A 24,142-nucleotide genomic window follows, 5' to 3' on the forward strand; every position below is an offset into this window, starting at 1 on the left:
AGGCTGGAAGGGCGAGAGCCAAAACTACCTATTATTAATCAGCATAAACATGCGGCAAAATACACATAATCCCTATCTCTTGTTTACTGACAAAAAAAAAAAAAAACCTGCCTAATACGAGTACTTTATGTCATGTCACTAACTTGCACGCTGCAATGTTCAGTATTTTAAAATTATGCATGGGGGAATCTAACGGCCTCATGATTAAATTAAATCATGAAGGGGAATGAAATCCCTCAGGTCAGACAATTATGGTTAATAAATCTGACCATCCTGCATGTTGTACTGTGGAGTGCAGTCAGCAACAATAAAGAAAGGCCAGAAGCATTCAGTCACTGTCACATGCTTCTGTAATTATCGCGCAAGTTCGGGCTTTGCCTTCCCTCCTCAAGATTTCAGATTTAAGCAAACAACCATAAGAACTATAACTGACCAATGGCTGTGCAAGTTCATATCCATATGGATTTAGCTTGATATCAACAGTCTCCATATTGCTGACGTCATCACTTGCCACACTGGCAGGCGGAGAAAATCATGCAATGCTCTTGGTAAACTACAGATGCAAATCTGAGCGTCATGCGCTTCTCTGAAACTCCCTAGTAAATTATAACATGCTTATTGTGGTTTCCATGCCAGAACAAGCCAAAAATAAGCAAGTACTAGCGAGAAATACATACAAAACAGCATGTAATAATTCCGCTTCAAGTATGTTTGCCTTTAACCACTTCAGCCCGAGGACGTGTTTTCATACTTTATTCCTGCTGCTATCAAGCGATTTTATACAACGTAGGACATACCTTTAGTAGTGAGTTAATGATGGCTATTATCTTTATAAAGCTTCCAGTTCGAATACTATCTCCAAAGCTGAATACAATCGTCTGACAGTGGTAATAACAATACAAAATACGTACATGGAGTGAAGCAGTTAATATGGTTATACCTGCTTCCTTTTCTACGCATTTTTGCACCAGTGCCGTAGGTCAGCTCTTGACGTCTGCTGGGTCTAAATTAAACAATGGTAAAAAAAATCCTCTTTGTGATAAAATACTGAGTTACATGGAATACACTTGAAATGGCGTGTGAACTCCCACTAAATTCTACAAAACAATTATGACACTTCGAAATTATATCTGCCGCACTCGCTTAAGATTAATAACTTTTGCAAATAATAACCGATACTACAACAAAAATAATGTGCCATACAATATGCTGCTCCAAATACTGACTCAATTATCTGGAACACGCACGTGTATACATTGCACTAATGACGTTACTGAAAGTAAGCAGGCATATTCCCACTAAAACCAATTTTAAAATATGCTTGACTGTTCCTACAATTACAGCGACGAAAACAATTGGCACAACGGGAACCACCTATTGACCTCAAAATATGATCACCTTGTTAACACAGTTAACACAACTACATTTTTCATAATCATTTATAACTACCAGATGATTATTAGATAGTTAACACAACTACATTTTCCATAATCATTTAAAACTAGCAGATGATTATTATACAAAACAAATACGAACTTGTCTTTGCTTTTCAACTGAACTGGATTTCGGTCTTCTAGCTGATCGAGTCGTATTCTCGTTGACATAAGAAACTTCGTAACACTTTTTCCTTATCGATTTCTATGCATAATACACATTCATTTTCTCTCACATACTGACACCATCACACTGACATGGCTTGCATCAGTACCAGAAAGAGGATATTAAAAATTTATTAGGGAAAACATCGCTGTGGAAGTGGTGTTACTGACAGTGCGAAGCCAACGAAAATACGACCCTGAGAAGTACAGAAGCCACTATGATCTCTGGAATACGGTTGCTTGTTGGACTTGTACAAATGCACAACACTATTCTTACACCGTCTGACGATTTCCTAAAGAAAAAAGGAATGCCTCCTTCATAATGGAAAACTGCAGCTCTTATTCTTTTATTTCTCATCTGACCGCTAGATTTCTCTCAGATAACCAAATTCGTTTATTATTAGTCTGCAAAAATACATAAAAAGTCACTATGGACAATTCTCTCTCTTACTGCCACAATTTCACTCTCAAGCTGCTAGGAACTCTATCAGCCACATAAAATCAACTGACGTCACATTCGAAAGTTTTAACGTTCCTCAGCCTCTGTCGCATCGGGCCCTCCATTCAGAACCTGTCTACAATAATTATAAAGGAACAAAGGGGGATATAAACATTATGTTTGCCCTTTCAGTAAGTTGACGTCTTTTACTGGTTTATTCTTGCAGCCTACAGACGAGTTTATTCTGTTCACGGGAGAGCTTTGTAGTGAAGGTGTCAATGAATACTACGTGTAACTCTCTGATTCCAAAGTCTCATCTAGAGGTGGCAAGAATAAACTAAAAACAGACGACATGGTATTAATAGTTTATGTGTGATTTCGTTAGTGAGTGCAAGTGAAGGTGAAGTTTAGAAAAAATCTGGCTGATATAAGTGGAAAGGACAAGTAATATCAAGATAATTAAGACTTCACGTGAGACTTTTATGACAGACATGTGTCTGGGGGCATAGGAGATCAGGATAACTTATATGCTATGTGAGACTTGGATAACGACAATTTATGTAAATGGAGGTCACAAGAGAAAAGTATAATATAGATGGTAAGTGACAAAATATAAAACAGATATCTACTGCGTGAACCCTGAGGTTCAGGAGGCACGTGAGATTCTTAACAGTTTCAACTGATTAAGTGCAAGGCACATATGAGATAACATCATGATAATTTAAAGAGCATGAGAGATAATTTGGACTACTGTAAGAAAATCTGACATGAGAGACCGGGCATATTTAGGGCACGTCCACACGTGCCCTCGAACATACGTTGACAACACGGTTGGTGACATGTCTGGGTACATGTATGCAGCAGTATTTGGATAGATGTATGCAGACATGTATCAGTGCAGCTTCGAACACTGGCAGCAGAGGCGATGGGACATGAGCGTCCATACGAGGCAGCTTAGACTGCATCATGATGCTGCCAACATGATCTGGGCGCTGTTGTTCCCAACTTGTTTGCAGTGCGTTCGTTACTGTGTTGCATACATGCTGCCAGCACTTGTTCGTGCACACGTGTGGACGCGCACTCAGATGGCAAGTGGGCTCCAGACAGCTTAAATGGCAGATGAATTTTTGGCAAATTTGACTGATGTAAGTGATATGTGATGGTAATTCTGGTAAGTGAAACCGGGATAATTAAGACAGGTGTAAAGGATAGTGGCATGTATGATCATTACGACTGATGGTATGGTTGAGATAACAAGTGAGATAATGTAATGCCATGGGGCACTTAGACTGATGTCATGAGAAGAGGTATGTTTGATAGTTATAAACACTAAAGGTAGTCCCTCGAGTCAAATGACATTATTTTTATTTTTTTCAAGCCATCTTCTGACTATTTTATTAAGATAACGGTACACTTTTCGGACTGGGGAGGTTAGATATTGCCTTTCATGAACAGGAGAGGTGTTGCTCGATTTGAATAACATGTTGCTGACAGTGAGAATATCAAATACGTCACTGGACTGAAAGGACTGCTGTTTGACGAAAATGTGGAAGTGGAATCATGTGAGGTGTGATACAATTTGGACTGATGTTAGTGGTGCTATTGTGAGTAATGGAGATAACTACGACTCCACCTGCCCTACTCACTAGTTTACGCTGCTTAAGCCGCGTGGAATTTTAAAGATAAATTTACCTTCTCACCACGATGACGTTTTTTTTTTTTTTTTTCCCATAAAAGCCTATTCTTGCCAACTTAAACGAATTTATTAAGCTTGGGAAGGAATCTTCGAGCTGAAGGGGACAGATATAACTTTCATCAATCCCCTTCAGAACGGAAGATCATACCGAAGTTAGCCAGAAACGACTGGATAAAGCAAGAATAAAATGAGAAAAGACGTCATCGTAATGCACGGGTTACGGAAACTGTAGTCAACTTAATGAATTATGTGCAAATGCTTTTACAAGCTTCAAAAATTAATTACAACAATTCAGTGTAAGCCTGAACTTATGGTGAATCTAAAACTGCACGGCAGATTCTAATTTAGTGCAAGATAACATCAATCCAGTTACTGGACTATTATAGCAACCTGTATAGAAATTTTACATTACAAACGCCAATTTACAACACTATATGTATGTCATTTAGGAAAATTTTATCCTACATAAATTAACATTTTTTTTCAGCTTCAAGATAACTCCATTACCTTAAAATATATTAAAATAAAAGCGAGTTAAAAGTATCAGAGACAGGGCACCTACCTGACTGGAGTGCCTCTTCCTCGGATTGTGAGCCCCCAGCGGTAGGGCCCCGCCTCATCGGTTGTAGCTTGTTCTCTCGGCAAGAGTCAAGCGACCTGCTGCGAGATAGTGTCGGACTCAGTGGTGGCCGGCCAGGGCTGAGGGGGGGGAGGGGGCACAAGCGGACGGGAGAAGGGCAGGAATGGGAGGGCACAGGGTTGAGAGACAGAGGGAAGAGGATGAAATATATCAAAGATGTATTTCTGGGTTTCTTTTTGGAGATTTCTGCACTCATGCTTAATATCACACAGACGTTTATTGCCAGGACACTCATTAGTTCAACAGCCAGACACACGATTTTATCCAATATCTTGTATATGGAGATACAGAACATGATGTATGATCTGTGGGGTATACATGGGAAACAATGGCCATGTATATGATCTGTGGGGTATAGATGGAAAACTATGGTCATGTACAGCTGTGAACAAGGGTATTGCTCCTCCTTTTAGTAGAACAATTATGAAATTCATAAACAATACTCTGAAAAGTCAGTATGGTTCCGAATCTTGCATTACTGGGTTCCAAAATATATTGCTCACTGTTTCGTTATTCATCGTACGGAGGTGGATCGATATGTATGTCCTCAACTGTACATCTACAGTCGCATGCGGACATCCATGAGTAAATGACAATACGATGAAATGTTACTAACAATATCTATTTTTGTAATAATATAATAATAACAGTAATATATTACAGAATTAAGCACACTGTATCCCATACTCTCATTCTAGCATCTCTTCCTAACAGTTCATTCTTGTATCTGGTACGCTTTCTTGTATGTTATTAATACAATATCGATAATGCAAAGATATAAACAACACACAAGAAAATAAAAAGATGTAGACTACTATGCAAAAACAAAAAGTTAAGGAAGAGATACTAAACAGCCTCCCAACTTGAGAGCATGGTTATAATAATGAAGTTTTACACATTTGCACATTATCACACTGCACACAGCGACATACATCACTTACCTATAGCTGGGCATGTTGCCAAAGGTAATTCGACTGCCCATATCAATAGGCGTCTCGTCTATCTTACTAGTCATCATTGGCTGAAGATGCTGTTGCGGTGGCTTCTTCACTATAGGCGGCTTCCTGTGCATTGGCGGGTCATATTTCGGCAATGCTGTCTTGCGCCTACGCTTGGCCCAAATCATATGTGCATGGCGGATGAGCAGGGAGGCAGTTGGTAAGGGAAAGCAAAAACACATGTTAGAGTAATGGATAGACCTAATGCACATAACTCTGAATCACCTTGCTGTTACCAGAAACTTATTGTTACTACAAAGATTGCAGAGGGTGCTAACAAGTCACTGCGAATGGGGTGAAGAGGGATCACAATACAGTACAGTATAACAAACGAAAGTGAAATATCCATTACAGTAATTGTTTACATGACAAATTTTAATGACATATTCAGTGACAGGGCTTATAACTAGACTTGAAACAAATACAGCATTACATTCACTTCTCAAAGTGTACTGTATACATACATACTGATCTATAATAACATTCAAAGCTTCAACTACTAACTGTAACTTGGACGTGCAACAAACAGAAATAATATATTACAAAGTTAATAGGGCACAAACACTAAGAAGCAGGCGAGCAAAGAATTTAACAGTTCAAACAGGTTTTATCACATACCATCACAATTCACAAGCAAATGTATGGACAATTCTTTGCTGTAGGAAAGATTCATTTTTGCAGAAAGAACACGGCAAGAGGAATAAAGAATATATTTCCATAGTCCGTGTTCTTGCTGCAAACCCAAACCTTTGTTATTAGAGGAAATTATGGCAAGTACTTTGCGAACCTCTCACTTTTGGTGAACAGAGGTGAGGTCGCATTTAGCTTGGTGCAAATTTAAGTTTAGACAGGCCGTAAAAGAAGCAACTCGGAGAACCTGAACGAAATTAACCAAACTGTAGTTTCTGGACATGGCCAAAAGGAACAATACTTGCAAAGGAAATAAAAGAATCAACAGAGCTTGACGTTAAAAAGATAGAGAAGGTAAGTTATAAGTTATAACAGATCTATTAACTGGGTTGCGATCGGGATGCTACAGAAAATACCTTTTTAATATATCAAATTATGTAATGACTAATTAATGTATTGTACAAGATAATATGCTCTCCTGATCTAGAGATAAGCCAACATAAGAGTCACATTCTAGTGCCCTCTACCTTACTTTCTAATCTGATATTACATGAAAATGAAATCAAATTATTGTACGTAATCCTGTACGTTCTACTGCAGTTCTGTGTAAAATGCAATGTACTGATAGCCAAACTCAGCATGAACCTGAAAAAATATTCGCATTCACGTTGACTTAGCACCTCCAAGGAAAGAATGCAAACATGCGGTAAAAACCTGGAAGGCAACATTTTATCTACCTGCACATTTCACAATAACAGTTATTAGACAATATAATATCTCATAAAAACTGACCCAGAAACTTTCCTAAATTTCCTTCAGATGAAGTTCAAAATGAAGCTTAGCCTCCAGACAAACAATACTTGTGATCACTGAACTGCTTCTAATGTTTTCATGAAAGCATTTCATGATCCTAACTAGAATTTGTCAACAATATATTTTGGAGGAGAAGTTCCATAAATTCACTGTACAAAGAGAAGTATAACATCTCGTTAGAAAATCCTAATTTCACTTAACTTAAAAGGAACAATATATTTATTGCAGATGAGGGAAAATACATTATATAACTTGAATACGGGTGAAGGAAGATGTACACAAGCAAATTACGAAAGAAAGGTATTAGTATACAATGAAGAGTACAAATGAAACTGCTGATAGTATGTATCAAGGGAGAGACAGAGAACATTTCTTGCCAGCATGCAAAAGAGTAATGATAAAAGAGGAAGTAAATAGTGGGGAACGTTTGCAGAAACAAGAATATACTACATAAATAACCTTTTCGTTCTCCGATATGAAGCATGGTCGCTAAAGGTGGACGGTGGATAACACTGTCTAGTGTGAATAGACTTCTGATACTGTACAGTAATTTCAATACATACGACATATTTTTTGGATCTTCAGACAATACTGATCAGCCATCAACAGGCAAAAAACGTACATTACACCGCTTTAATAGTAATGTATAATATAGCAGTAATAAAACAATCATACTGTATATCTTTAAGTATATTTCTTAAGAAGGCTGGCTGTTTTTTATTTATATTATTTTTTCAATAATACCATTGACAAAAGTCGTGACCTGTGCTTACCTTGACGCTCAATTTCGCAAGTTCATGCCCGAATCAGTCAATTGTCTAGCGAGTAAAAATACTCGCAATGATTCTGGAATATTTACTAAAGTTGTACTGTACAGTACTACCCCCCAGTAACATAACGCTCATGGTTAAATGGCAAACTGTAGAGACACTTTCCACAATGAGGCTTTCTGGACTTTGCCACTTCGACCACCATGCACTTAAGAGCGAAAAGTGACAGATTTTTATTAGTCATTGCAACAGAAGTACAGCGATTATGAGATTTTTTTTTTTTTTTTTGATGTACCTGCGACATGTTACTATAGGTTTAACAGTACAAGTAAGTTTACTGTAAACGCTCATAGTCGCTGACTTTTGTCATCTTATCGTGCAGTGCGGTAACTATGTAGGCAGGGAAGTAGGTGGGGCTAAATTACTTAAACTGCAAGTGAGGGATGCAAGTCTTTATTCCTGGCTGTTTGGAGGAAACCTATGTAAAATATTCATTGTGCTAATAGTCAAAATATGTTGAGTGGCAAGACATGACTGAAATGTGCCATTACCTCAAACAAATGAATTAATGTCCTTAAGACTGAATACTAATGGCAGAAGGCACCATGAATTATTCTATTCAGCTAGTAAGTACTTAACTAGACATCCCGAGTTATCAATATGTGAAAGGAAATTGCTTTCGATATCCAAAAACAATGCACAAAATTGCAAATGTCACAAATTAGAATATCAGTATATCAGAAACAACAAAAGGGAACACTAAACGTTTGAGGGATATTTAGAAATGGAATAAAGAAGGGATAACTGTCTAGCTAATATCTGAAGCTATTTGACTGATTAAAGAATTAAGGTAGAGTGGAGATTAAAGCTAACTATGAGCCATATTCTCGCTGGTATGGTAGACTTAATAAACTTCTTCCTTGACGATTTAATTGCATTTTATGCCGTCATATTGTCCTGCATGTAATTTATATAATTTTAAGAGTAACACTTTTCGCAGAAGTAACATATAAAAAAGGGGATAATATGATAAACAAAATAAATCGCAAAGGACAAGGCAATACGAGATCACCTAAGCCAACGAGAATACAGTCCTAAGATAGCTAGATAGACATTCGACGACACCGCAACTAACACGGCAGTGAAAGCTTTCAAAATATCATGAGCTACTATGGAATTTACCTCTTCAATCCGATGACGTATTATTTCGTACTTGCTACCTCCAAATGATTAATTTCAGACTAGAGACTCTCTGATTTAGGGGGAGCTGCATATAGCTTTCACTGATTATTTCATAAGAGATCTCCTCAAAGATTAAATACATCATCTACTGGCAGCAAGATTATATGACCAGAATACATTACAGATTTAAGAGGCTAAGGTCAAAAACAGCAAAACCCACATTTGTACTGGACATACACTCCTGTGAACCTATTAAGAACATCAACATATTTTTATGCTGAAACATGCACTTCAGCTTGCACTGGTTACAGACATAAAACAAGCTCCTGTTAGCTGCAAAACTCTGACAAGTTACACAAATGTTTGAAAAATCAAAATAATTAAATAAACGGGAACTTAGGGTCACACAGCCTTCAGAAACTCATACAGTATTCTTACTGGCAAAGAAGACTTCCTAGCACTTCTGCTTTGGCGATTTCCTATGCACATCATGCCTTGATTACTTTCGTATGTAATTATGTTTTTAGTGTAGACAAAGTCTGCAGCAATAGTGTAGATGACGATATCAAGATCTGATGTACAAAATAAATGGCTGAGGAATGTGTGTCAACGAAATCTTTTATACCATTAAAAATACAGACCAAGGTTACAAATATCGGAAGCATGGACTTACTGGTGTCACAAATAACTCGTTGTTACACCTAACCACTGAGTAACTTTACTAATCTGTTCTTTACAGTTAATAGTTTCAGAATGATGACATCTTTTCAGCTTCATAACTCTCTGTTCAGAAGATTTTATTCATCTTTGGAGAGACTACGACCTGGAGGGGTTAAATAGGCCTATATATCAAACCCATTCATTACTAGACCGCGCACCTAGTGAATAAAAAAAAAAAAGTATTAGCAAGTATGCTCTTACGCATATCATCGTACTGAAGGGGTAAGATTCTATTATGAAAATATCAACCATGAATAATTTTTATGAATAAATAACTATGCATGTATTGTGTGGGATTCATTTTTGTAATTTTCTCAGGGTGGTTATTTTAATTTAGAATGTTCGCTCTGGATGTAATTACGTGATAACAAAGATATCTTCCTTAATACTAATTAAATCCGCTTTGTTTCCTGCACGACGTCCAATATTTGTTGTCAGCTAACTTGATCACTGCAAGTTAAAATTATTTATGCCAAAAAAATATTCTAAATTCAATTTGGAGTGCAATATTAATATCTTTTTGCATTTACTATTCCGAGATACTTTGGCCGATTATTATGGATTATAAATATTCTTCGCAAATACACTGTGGCTGTGTAGTTATTAGGTATTAATTGATTTATTTACCAAGACTGGTTGATATTCATTACCTTTAACCTCTGCTCTTCGAGTAACGTTATATACTGCAAAAAATTTAGTGCAGTTCATTAAAACCGGTTTGATAAGTCTGGGTTCGTAAAGCCTACCTGAGGCTTTTATTCCCGTCCACCACTGTCACTCAGTATCTCACTGACGTTCGATGGGGGTAATCAAAGTGTTACCACTAAAAGTGCTAAATTGCTGTACTGCATCACATATGACAATGAAACTACATATATATATATATATATATATATATATATATATATATATATATATATATATATATATATATATATATATATATATATATATATATATATATATACAAACGAGAAAAGAACACTACTTATTGAGCACTGTGATAATTTAGTAGGCATTTTGCAGCTTTCAAAGCAGTTATGTAGACTTTACCAGATGTTGCTAATTTTGGGAACTTAGCAGTTAAAAGTGCTCATCGTGCCAGAGCTATCAAGTAGATGCCTGTAATGTAGGCTATATTTTCAGAACCTTGATGTGGATGGACTCACTGTTTAGCAGTATTTATCATAATTCTTCTTCGAAGGAATACTGCCTTGCCGTGGCGAAGCTAGGTGTTTCCCAGCGATCGGTGGAGCTATACTACTGTAGTCAGGTGCAACTACACTATTCAGTTACACTGTTAGGATCACACGAAAAGTGTTCCCTTCGCGGTAACTGCCTGGACCAGCAATGTGAGGCACTGGCTCAAACTTCTTTTCTCAACCACCATGACTTGTTTTAGCAGACCACGGCCTCTTGTACCCAGCAGGAACGGAGTAGCCGACCACAGAGTGAGTTATACCTGCTCCACAGCAAGCATTGCTAAGAATCTCTGGGGAAGGAAATTTAACTGCCTTTGGAAACTGAATCTCGGGATGTACTATAGGTCACAAAAGTATCGGTGCACAATAAGCGTGAAAGATTTGTGACCACAGGACGAGGGTCACTGAAATATTAGTGTCCGACCTACCACACGTTGCTGGCCCTGATGTCAAGAGGTGTCATATATCACCAACTGGTAATATCCTCTTGCAAACATATAGCAAATGATATGTTTATATAAACAGTCACTGTTCATACACAATGAAATGTTGGTAATGTTAGCAGTTGTTTGAACGTTATCGATAGGCATCGGACCCCCTGCGCGCTGATACTTTTGTGACCCATAGTACAACGTCCAAACTCCTGAGATTGACGGTAACTTGGGTATTCTTCTTGAAGAACTGACAGATGCGAACTGGAATATGAGAGGTCTTGGCGCGGGTGGAAAATGACATTAGATATTCACAGAATTGCCTCATGGTCACATACTGTGCAACAGAGGCAAACAAGAATATAAAGAACATGGTGTAGGATTTCTGATAAACAAATACCTGAGTGGCAACATTGTGGATTTTTTTTAGTCTGACAGAGTAGCAGGCCTAATAATAAACCGAACAAAAGATACAAAACGAAGTTAATCCAAATTTATGCACCAAAATCAGCTATGGCGATAAGGAAGTAGAAAAATTCTAGATGTAAAGAAAGCAAACAATAAGCACAAAACCTAGTATACATCTGTGACTGGAGATTTTAATGAAAAAGTTGGCAAGAAAAGAGTAAGACACTGCAGTGGGATATTTTGGAATGGGTATTCACAATGCTAGAGGTAACATGCTAGTGGAATTTGCTGAAAGAAACTCTCTGAGAGCGAAAGACACGTTCCTTCAAAAGAAACAAGTAGAAACTGGACTTGGAAAGGACCAAAGGGTGAAATAAAAAATTAAATAGATTTCACCCTCACTGACAAATCACATGCCGACACAGTAAAAATTTTAACTGCACTGAACTTCGTAAATATGGGAAGCGACCACAGAACGGAAATAAGCCAAGTATTACTATATCTCGGAAGAAAATGGGTGAGGTCAATCCAAAGGAAACAGCCAATCTTGTAGCGGTGAGAGAGAAGGCAGCATAATTTAGTTTGTTAATTTGGAACAGATACTCGCAATTGATAGGTGACAGAAATACCGATACAGAAAAAAATGAACGAAAACATTACGGAAACAGTAAACTCTGCAGATTTAGAAATAGAGGCTGGGAATCATGAGACGTCAGCAGCAATCTCTCAGTGTGTACAGAGGAACTTCTAAAGACAAGGAACATGATTGTCAGAACAATGAGAGATCACCCTGAAGCAGCCGAACTGGTGAAAACTATCAAGAAGAAAAATAAGGATATTCAAAAATTTAAAATGAACAGAAATTAAGAAACTTTAAGGAACAGAGAAAACCTGAAAGCAACCAAGTGGAGGCCTGGTAAAGGATGAAGCCAAATGTTTTCTCTTAGAAACTCTCATGGAAAAGAAATGAACAACAGAAATGGTCAAAACAGCAGAAAAAATTATACAAAATTTTACAGTAGCAGTACCGTGAGAGAAAAAGTCAGTTCCGGCTAGAGAAATATTAGACATTCATTCCAAGCATTACATTACTGTAGATGAACTATAAAACGCTTTGTGAGCAATGAAGAAGGGTGATGATGGTATCACCTCTTATTAAGGATGCGGGTGACTTTGCATTAAAGGAACTAACAGATTTACGAAATGTTTGGAAGTCAGAGCTGTACCCAGATCTAGGAAAAATGCGTCCATTATGCATGGCATTTGCTGATTATGAGAAAACATTTTATTCAGTTGAAACAGCTGCAGTGATGACAGCACTCTGAGAACAAGGTGTAGAGGAAACTTATGTTAAGGTACTAGATGATACTGACAGAGATAGCAGAGCCACCATGAAACTCCATAAAACGCCCAGAAAATGCCACTGAAGAAAGGTGTTAGACAAGGAGACAATTGCACCCAATATATTTACTGCGTGCCTAGAGAACGTTTTCAGAAATTTAGACTGGGATGACAAACTAACTTATATTAATGGTGAGCAACTGAGCAATCTTAGATCTGAACAGGACATAGTCCTCTTCAGTTAATCAGGGAAGGAACTATAAAAGTAATGAAAGATGACCTGAACAAAGAGTCTGAAGCTAGGGTTGAGAAATTAGTATGAAAAAATGAAGGTCATGTTTACCACACGCGTTTGTACCCGTCCAGTAAAATAGGAGACGAAGACCTAGAATGTTTTGTGGAATACATATAACTAAGGCAGGAAATTCTGGTAGACCCAGTCCATGACAATGAAATAAAGCGAAGAGTAGGAATGGGATGGAGTGTTTTTGGAAAACTAAGTAACTAACTTACGGATCAGAAACAAGGAGCCTACCAAAATCCTTGGCACGTAAGCTTGGGAGCACTCTGAGAGGAATGGAATGGACTGCTAGGGGTCACATGGAAAGATAAACAGAGACCGTCATGGATAAAAGACGACCGCAGATGTAATTACTACAATCAAAAAACATAAATGGATGTGGTTGGTCACGTCCTTCACTGAAAAGATAACAGATGGACAACCAGGATAACTTATTGGCAGCCCAGAGATGGAGTGTGAGGAAGAGGCAGGCAGAAGACAAGGTGGTGAGCTGAGATTCGGAGATCTGCTGGGATTAAATGGAACAGGCTAACCCCCAATCAGTCAGAGTGGAAAAAGATGAGAGGCCTTTGCCATGCAGTGGACTGACTCTGGCTGCTGCTGCTGCTGATGATGATGATGGTAATTCTTCCCCATGCCAGGCAACGCAATAATAAAACTACCCCTAAGCGGAGGGGTTATGTAACATCATGAAGTACGCCTGTATATAAATAACACAGCAGTGCGAGCTAGATGATGTCATTATAAACTGACCATATACTGTACGCCTACCACATGATTCGTGTTATGGTGCACTAACATGTGCACTACGAAGGGGGCGTGGCATCCGTCTAGCAACAAACTCTCATCCCCTCTCTGTCCAATTCTCTAATGCAAGAGTTAACCGTTACTCACAGTCTTTCATGTATGCAACTGGTCAACTCTGCAACTGCCTTTCTCTGTCTGTATTTCCTACTGCCTATGACCTCCAGTCGTTTAAATGAGGCATCCAGACATCTCGAAATAAGCGGATCTTGAATTGGCTTTCTGTTATCTTGATTTTAATTTTTCTTGGAAGCAACAATCTTGTGGTCTTCTAGCCTTTGGTTTCTTCTTCCTTGCATATAAAAATAAGCAATATATCTGGTTAAAGCTACAGCTTTCATTTTCCATGAAATCTGCGAATTAATCGTCATTACTACACCTCTCGAATGTTGCAGATATTCCCTTCGGTATGACATAAGCATTCATGTACAATCCCCGGATGTCCAGTACTGATTATTACTGACTCGCTGCAATTCATTCCCTGCCAACAACATACGCAACACAGGTACCCGTGTTTGCCTGTCACAAAACTGTCATCACACTCAAAATGCACCTAAAAAGCGGTTTCGATATTTTTACCATGGCCTGCATACCTATTAAGCGACAAAAATGTGCAACCAATACCAGTTAAAACCCACACCACATACCTGTACTGGTGATACTGTCATTATTCATCTTCCAACTAAGCGAACATGTAACAGGTAAATGGTCGATCAATATTTATAACTATACCAAATAAACGCCTACAGTGCGAGGTCTTTCATTTTATTCCAGCTGTAGCGAGATCTCAGTATAAGTAAAAAAAGATCCCTTACAGTGACACTGTTAATACAGGCTATATCTAATCTCACCCAGTAAGTCCCTCCCACGCTGATTATTAAAATAATCTGGAATTAGAACGAATGAAACAGAAGACTAGCATTAACGTCTGTTTTTAACAAGTATGGTATTTTTTTCACCATCATAAAAAATAATAATAATAAAATAATAATAATAATAATAATAATAATAATAATAATCCATCCACTCATCATCCAATCTCATGCCGCCCCATGAGGAGCGCAGGAGCCCGGGGCTAGGCAAGTTGGGCCTAACATTAAAGATGAGAATGACCGGCCTCACACATCCCTGAGTGGCATTATGAGCAATAAACCCCATCCACCCCTTGGATATAAACCTACACAGGCTCGAGCCGATTGGAGCGCCTTAATTGCCCATTAAACCACCAGGCGCGATAACTTGGTTTTATGGTCACCACCCAGCGTAGTAAATGGTTACCAAGCGTAGTAAATGGTTTCCTGGTATACAGGACACCATCTGGCTTGTCACTCAGTGTAGAGTCACCCGTAGACAGAAGGAAGGAGAAAGGATGAAGGAAAGACAGAAGAAGGAAGGAAGGAAGAAGAGAGGAATGGGCTGGCACCCGAGAGCAGCACTACATCGAGTGAGTGGATGGTGAGCGCCCCCCCTTAAACCACTATAATAATAATAGTAATAATAATAGTAATAATAATAATAATAATAATAATAATTAATAATAATAATAAAATCTACTACTACTACTATAATTTTTATGCAAGGTAGAATTAATCAAAGACCGAAGGTTCCGTTCATTTCGAGATGCTGGACACATTTATGCAGTGAATTTATTTGGCAGCCAAATATTTACTGCCTTCCAATCAGGTGCATTATTGAGGGGTTTAGTGGGTTAGGGCAGAGGTAGAACATGGGTATGATGTGTAAGAGCTGTGGAGGAAATATAACTGGAGCTATCTGTTGTGCCTAAGAAGGCTTCTGGAGCTCAGGGATTTATATATCAGATATATAACGGAAACATATTAACGGGAAATGAATTACAGATATTACATTATACAAAATATGCTTGACTACGAACTGATACTGTAACTAAAAATGTCTTCCTCTAAATGTCAGCAACTAGTGTCAGTTATAAAAAAAAAAAAAAATTAAGTTAACGATCAAATATTACCTCTGCATAGCTATTCATCAACTACTACTACTTAAAAAAAAAAAAAAAAAATCATTCCGGGTCAGTGCTAACACACATGCCTAAATTTCAAGTAACCTTAAAATGCAGTGCATACAGAATCGGTGTGGGCAGGATGCACTTGACAGTCAACACTATTAATGAGCAAACCTGTCTTTAACCTTTTCAATCAGGGGACATTTTATTGCTGCTAGCTAAAGACATTTTTATTTAACTTAGAATGACCTCTTATCTCAGAAAGGTTTAGTGAAGGTCATAATAATAACCTCTAAGTTCAATGAGTCTCTTCGAAGCTGAATTAAATTATCTGTCGTAGAAAAAATACTTCACAATATACGTCACCGGAGTACAGGAATTAAATCACATCAGTGATGTCTTCATTTTATTCCTGCTACCGCTCCATGATATTTTTCGGCTAAGAAGATGCTTTTCCAAATGGAGGTGTGACATACAGCCTGCATTAACCCCTGCACTGACGAGAGCTTTGTTCCTACCCTGAATATACTCGCCTGGCGATAGCAAGAATAAGAAAAAAAAAGAGGGGGAGTCACTGACCAAATAAACAAAACGCTTTTTACGACAGCATCAAATTTTATATTTGCTACCACTCAACGATTCTCAGCTTACGAGACTTCTGACTTTCACCGAGTTTTTATTTCCTTCACTGCAAGTGGTCATTCCCAAGCTGGGTTAAAACATCTTATGGCAGCAAGAATAAAACTTTTACAGCATGTTCGTACCAAGATGGTTAAACGAAGATGACATTTACGGCCAACTTTACTCCTACAGTACGATGACGCCTTAATATAATACGAGTATTCCTGCTCCCTCTAGACGATTTTATTCCGGATGGAAGGGCATTTCACGGTACCTCCTTCAGTACCAGACCTTTCTTACAATGAATATAATTATCTGGAGACAGCAAGACTAATTAAAATGTCATGGTACTAAAATGGTGTACTTCTCAGTCCTCACATAATAACTAATAAGGCAGTTAATAAAATAACTAGATTATTTTAACTTAAAGTACACTCTATCTCTTTACTACAATGGCGTCTCGTAATATATCTTGCTACTAACAGTCGACTTCCAGATTACAGGAGACGTCAGGTAATGAAGGGGTTAGAAACATACTCCATTAACCCCTCCGCTACGACAAGTTTCCTTTCGCAGTTTCAAGAATTAAATGAAGGCATCATCGTACTGGACGCGTTAACAGGGTGGACGAAGCCAAACATCAGAGGGTTATTTTAGGGCTAATTTTAATTAGTAAATGCTATTCAACATAGATCCGATTCTCAACCGTTATGCTGGCACACAACTGAGGTCTAATGGGCAAAAAGTTTCAATAATCCACCCACAAATTCCTCTGTAACTTTAGCTCGGAAAGTAACTCTACTATTGAGCACTGAAAGCATGTGATATGTTATTCAAAATTAGCCCAAGAATAACCTCATGTCTGGTACACTCATGGCACGGCCGGCATATGCTAAGTACACTGCACATCACTAGCTCCCTCACACAGCTAACAGCGATTCACTGCTCACAATGACGGACCTTAACTCAGTATAATGAGACAGCCGGACCAGGAAGCTCTGTCAAGGTCACACTGACTCAAAAATCATGCATCTAGGCTAGAAAAAATACTGGCTGAGGTTGGATTAGGGGTCGTACCTGCGCGAGATCACTATATTGTCCTCTTGCTATGTTATAATGGCAAGGGACACATATCTTCTCCCAGTTTTCTGTTATTCTGAATTAGCAATGATAGAAAACGGACTTAGAGAAAATGGAATATTGACTTGTTTATGGCTTGGCTACGATACATTAATCCTCTCAGGCCGATGACGTCTTACATTGGTTTGTTCATTCTACCTCCAGGCGATTTTACTTGACTTATGAAGGATCCCTCATACTGAAGAGGCTAACAGAGACTATATATTTAGCTTCAGTTTAGAGTTTCTCCTACACCAAATAAAATCACCAGATGACGAAAAATAAACAAAAAAAAGTGAAGTCATCCCAGTGAATGGATTAAGATATTTATATTTTTTAGTCTTTTGTTTTCTGTGCTGAGACTGGCACAGTTTTTTTTTTTTTTCTTACAATGCAGACTAGCAAGTGGTCGGTTTCCTCACTCAACAGTCAGAGTTTGTGAACAATTGTAATAAAAATGTGCCAATATAAAGGAATATTAAGCCAAGCATTTTTAGCGATAGATCGAGCCACGATAGACAGTGAGAGAGAGAGAGAGAGAGAGAGAGAGAGAGAGCAGATAACGGGTTTTAAGATAATGTAATGGGTAATAAATAAATAAATTAATAAAAAGTCTATGGAACTGCTAATAATAATGGCTAGTTCAGACTAAGATCATACTGACCTTAGACACAGGGAGAAATTTTTGTGGACTACCACTGACCTGTAGCACAAAGCCATGAACGCAAACGCAAAGAACACCCCGCCCATCCCAGACACTAGCCCCACCACCAGGTACACTGTGTCACTCCCCTGCTGCCCGACTGCGGCGTCAGACACACAGACACACGCAGGCAAAGGCATCCAGGGGCACGGCAGAAGGTTTTGCAGTGTTGGCCAGTTGATAAAATCATTGAGCGTGGAAGATTTGGATAGTGTGAGTGACCCGATAAGGAGAAACCCATTAAAATATATACATTTTTTGTTATTTTTTAGTGTTTTTTGTGGATTGAGTGATTTTTGTGCCCACAGTCACGGGTTGTGCAGTCAGAGTCAGTTAGTGAAGCCACATGAGCGGTTTTCAGGATGATGGCGTGGTGTTGGTTGAGTCACAATCATTATGGCAGTCACGACCAAGGTGGCGAACCGAACACGATGGCGGACCGGGCGAGTGAGTTGTTGAGATAGGGAGGACACAGCACCCGGGGCGGGAAGAGAGCAGGGGAAAAACAATGATAAGAACACTAATCTTGCCAACACTTCCCGCCACATAATACCTAGTCACTCATAACCTAGCAATCTTTGTGTCCTTGCCACCTTCTCATGGACTTAAGATTCTCCCTCCACCCCCCCCCCAAAGTATCCATATACTTGTACTTGATTATCTTTTTGTAGCTTACGTTACAGGCTGCTTAACAATTAACGCTTCATTATACGCTATGAATGTCTAGCCAAAGGAAGCAGCCATGGTGAAATATTAACAGCTTTTTGTGATAAGCCTCTGTGTATCATAATTCGGGTTTTGAATAATGAACACAAAAATAAAAAATTTCTTGAAACACTGCTGAGTCACAAGCAAAGTGTGAGAGAGACATGAAGAGACAGAAGCATCTATCAGCAACCCAATGAGCTGAAAATAATCTGATGGCATCACAACAGCTGAAGTGCCTGCATGGCACAGACAAAACATTTACACAGTCCACATATGGTCCACAGATGGTCAACACAAGAGTTTCAGTCACATTTAATTGCCTGATCCAAAACAGAGCTCATTTATTACTTCATCGCTAGAGGAAATACTTTTGATAATATACAATAAATTTAGAATTTCAATTAATTAATTATACTCAGGCACTGATGCTGCTGTGATTAACACATTAATCATCATCGAAGCTTCCAGCCAAAACACCTTTAGCAATTTACTTGATTTATGAAAACGAGCGATCTAAGTGTAGGAGAATTTTCATATGAACCTTGTGATGGATCAGTAACAAGGGGGAAGGTAATGCCAGTTGCCACAGCCATTTCAATCCATCTACAGTACGTAGCAGGGGGTTAATTTTCATCAAGAGAATACATGGCAACGACACCAGTAGCAGAGTGAGAATACCTGTAGCAAACTGCTATTAGAGTGAAAAAAATGAATACTCCTCCCACTCCGAACACTAGTAACAGCACCATTGCCACCCTCCCAAGCCCTGAAAGGGGGAAAGTGGATGCCAGTTGCCGGAGCCAATGTTAGTTCATCTACTGTATTGAGCATCGTGTTAATATGATCAAGAGAACACATGGCAAAGACACAATAGGAAGCAAGAGAGAATATGTATCACGCTATAACTGCAGCTTTGAAAATAACACATCAGCTGTATGTGAGAGCATCAAGTATCCCGTCCACCACGTTGTATGCTGCTGCCGATTATACCTGCTGGAGGGAGTCACAGGAGCCTGGTTAAGATGCATGTGTTGACAGTGACACTAAATACACCTACACTCTCACTCCACTCGAGAACCTAACTGATTACAAGAAAATAACACATTCATTGTTACACTATTTGGGTCAAACGTGAAATTAACTTCTGACAATTAGTAAAATAAATAAAATAAACATAAATAAACAAGAACACGAGCACAGTAACAAGACTACAATAAAGCATCTAAGTAACTAGTATGTGATACTTATATAATTATTATATTCTATGAAGAAATGTATGTGCTTGTTTTCTATCAATACAGGTAATTATTCTAATTTTACCTCCACGCTGGTCTCACATTAAACCAAAGGCACATGGGAGGTAACCAAGTGACATATGGTGTGGTTCCCAGTCAGGCTTACCATATTGCGTGTTGCGTCCTTGATGAGGGTCAAAGCTACCGCCGGAGGACGATTCGTTGCCTTTGGGTTTGGTGGGGGGAGGACGGGAGGGCGAACCAAGCTTGTCGTCGGGGTAAGGGGTGGTGTTGAGAGAGCTGTTGTCGAAAATGGAGCAGTCTATCCCAGTCCAACCCGGGGTGCAGTAGCATTTGTTGGTATTGGAGCACACCTGTCAGGGGTGTCAAGGGTCAACTCTCTCTAGCCCAGTTGGCAAGGTGAGGTGAGGCGAGCCAGGCAGCAGTAGAAACAAGAATCCTCCAGTGCGATGCCACAAGTCTTTTCAAAGTTATTTGGTATGCATAATGCCAAATCTTGATCATCTTTTTTTTCTGCCTACCCACCTGTCTACTTATCTAATGTGCTATAAGATCATTCACTTAATTTCACCACGTATCCACCTTTCTCTATCCATATACTCCCTAACCATATCCTGTGAGATGGTTAATGCTATATTCTCCCAAACTTTAAAAATTATAACACTTGGCTATTCAAAAGAGTATACCAAATATTCTGATTAGGATCAGGCCTATCTCTAGCCTTTTCCATTCCTTTGTTAGATGCTTCACCGTAAAGTAATGATACCTGTCTTCTATCATATTTATTCTCTCTCTCTCTCTCTCTCTCTCTCTCTCTCTCTCTCTCTCTCTCTCTCACACACACACACACACACACACACACACACACACACACACACAGAGAGAAAGAGAGAGAGGGGGGGGGCACGTTTACCTTCTAACTTTAACGTAACAAACCAAACCCAATGGGAGAAGTGGTGGCTGAGTAGAGAGAGAGGTTGTCTGTTCACAGAAATGACGCTAGTTCGAAACCAAGCTGGAGCAATGAACAGTGTAATTAACTGAACTTCGCCAAAACTACTGATCTCCCACCAGCCCCACTGACGTAACATAAAAACATCCCCAGAGCACCATATCCGACTGAGGCACGTTTAGCATGTACTCAATATTGACGGTGGGTATTAAAGCTGGAGTGGCAACATGAGAAGGTGTGGCATGTTAGAGTAAACTTCCGGGCCCACGGGAAAGGTGTATTAAGTCTATGCCAGAGTTGGAAAATATCTATCTATCTATCTATCTATATATATATATATATATATATATATATATATATATATATATATATATATATATATATATATATATATATATATATATATATATATGGTTATTATCTACGAGTCCATCTTCAACACCTGTTAAGTTTACCTAGCCTGAAGTAAGCTACCATTATCAGCCTAACCTAGCCTAACCAAAATGCAGTGACATGACCAAACCTAAATGACTAGCAAAGCCTAACCTAACCTACTCCCCTGGATTAGAACAAAAAATGACCAATTCAGCAGGTCGGATGTTTCGAGATGGAACATAAACAAAGAAATAATGATCAAGACCCTATAATATAACGCGTCATTCGTTACTACCTTGATCCTCGTAAGAGATAAAAAAGAAACACGCATGTTTTGTAATCAACAAAGCTCATTCGATCATTATCATCGGAAAATACATATGTTTATTTCTTAAGCCTTCATTAAATCTAAGCAAACTGGAGAATTCTTTTTCCATAGAGAGTCAACGGGATGTTTTCTTGTTGGCTTAGAAGGCTCCACAGTACCTCTCCCCATGTGATTCATTTATATATGGTAATGTTCTCTTGAATAGCAATTGCAATCTTTATATATATATATATATATATATATATATATATATATATATATATATATATATATATATATATATATATTCAGTCTGTATTTAAAATATACAAGATAATATTTACGGCCATTGGTAAGAATCTTGAGCAATGAAGAGGTGCTAGGAAGCCTCCTACACCCACGGGGAACACGGCCCAAAAGAAATTGGTGTAGGGAATTTTAGGAAACAGGTGACATGCAAACAGTCCCAGGTAAGTAATCCTTAACCCTTCCGGCGCAATGGTCTTTTTTAAAGTTATTCTTATCTTTATGAAAGTTTATTCTTGCTGCAGCCAGATTTTCTTTTTCTTTCTTGTTTTGCCAGAAGCCTTAATCCCGTAAGAGGTGGCCACAAACAAATCGCCACCATGTCGCTATGTCCCCCGCCATTTCACTGCTCTGCTCCAAGCTCACACCCCTCTCTATCATATGCCTCTCCACTCTATCCCTCCATCTCATCCTTGGCCTCCCCCTCCATCTCACTCACATACACTCTCCTCGTCCGTCTCCCGCACTCCAGCCTCTCCACATGGTCAAACTACCTCAATGTATTTCTCCTAACTCTTATCACATCCACATCCAGACCAGAACGCTCCTTCCTCATTTGCCAGTCTCTCTCTCCATGTGACTCCACGTGCTCCTCTCAAATAACTCATTTCCACTTATCTCACTCTTGACTTGTGTCCCTCCAACAAGGTCCAAGCTTCATTTCCATAAATTAGAGTTGGTATCACAATACAGTACTGTCATGCCGCGACGTTTTTTACTTCCATGCACACTTCTCTGTTTCTTATCACTGCTTTCAATGAACTAGTAACATTTCTTCTTTGTTGTACCCTTTCAAGCACTTCACTCTCTAAACTTTCATCCTTACTCATCACACTACCCAAGTACTTAAACACACTCACATCTTCCATTTCCTCCTCATCCAACCTCACTGTATATTCAGTGACTTCATTTCTCTCGAAGACAATAACGCTACTCTTACTTACATTCACCTTTAGATTCCGTTTCTTTAACACTCTCCGAAAGTCATTTACCAAACCTTGTAGCTCCTCTTCGTCTTCACTTAACAACACAGTATCATCTGCAAACAACAGAACAGGGAGTTTCCACAAACTGCCCTCTCTCATTAGGGCCGCCCCAACATCCACTGTCCTACCTTGTATCACTTTTATAACCCTATCCATATACAGACTGAATAACCACGGAAACATGACACATCCCTGTTTCAATCCAACCTTCAAATAGAAAAGTTCACTCAGTTCGCCATCTACACGCACTGCAGCCCTAGCACCATCATACATACTCTTTACAGCATTCAACAACTTCCCATCTACTCCACATATTCTTAATACTTTCCACATTCCTTGTCCATCCACCCTGTCATATGCTTTCTCCAAATCCATGAAGGCCGCATACAACTACTTTCCCTTCTCTAGAAACTTTTCCACTAAAGACCTAAGAATGAATACCTGATCTACACAACCTCTTTCCTTCCTAACACCTCCCTGTTCTTCTCCAAATAATTCCTCTGTTATTTCCCTAACTCTGTCAATAAGTATCTTACCAAATACTTTTCCTATTACACTAAGAAGACAAATGCCCCTAGGATTACAACACACTTCTTTTTCCCCTTCTGTCCAGAGGAATAAGTATACCTGACTTCCAATTCTCCAGGACCCTACCTTCCTCCCAGGCCAATCTGCACATCTTCCACAACCATTCTACTACTATCTCTCCCCCCATGCTTCAGCATTTCACCACACACGCCATCAATCCCTATGGCTTTCCCCATTTTGACTTCCTTCATTGCTTCCATAACTTCCATACAAGTGATTTCTTTCTTTCTTCTCACATCCCTCCTTCTCCCAGCCATTTATACTCAC

General features: G+C 38.8%; 1 protein-coding gene across 1 annotated transcript in view; it reads right to left on the bottom strand.

Moving 5' to 3' along the window:
• The window catches only part of mmd (disintegrin and metalloproteinase domain-containing protein mind-meld), a 540,350-nt gene that overhangs the window by 29,754 nt on the left and 486,454 nt on the right, over positions 1-24,142 (bottom strand). Inside the window, exons 20-23 of the mRNA XM_080277960.1 lie at positions 20,507-20,714; positions 18,359-18,497; positions 5,315-5,479; positions 4,296-4,432 (exon numbers count right to left, since the gene is read on the bottom strand). Coding sequence (XP_080134086.1) covers positions 4,296-4,432; positions 5,315-5,479; positions 18,359-18,497; positions 20,507-20,714 — 649 coding nt within the window. The remainder of the gene's footprint in view (positions 1-4,295; positions 4,433-5,314; positions 5,480-18,358; positions 18,498-20,506; positions 20,715-24,142) is intronic.

Source organism: Coenobita brevimanus, chromosome 71, assembly GCF_032717465.1.
Source record: "Coenobita brevimanus isolate Jiangsu-jjx chromosome 71, ASM3271746v2, whole genome shotgun sequence".
Taxonomy (NCBI): domain Eukaryota; kingdom Metazoa; phylum Arthropoda; class Malacostraca; order Decapoda; family Coenobitidae; genus Coenobita; species Coenobita brevimanus.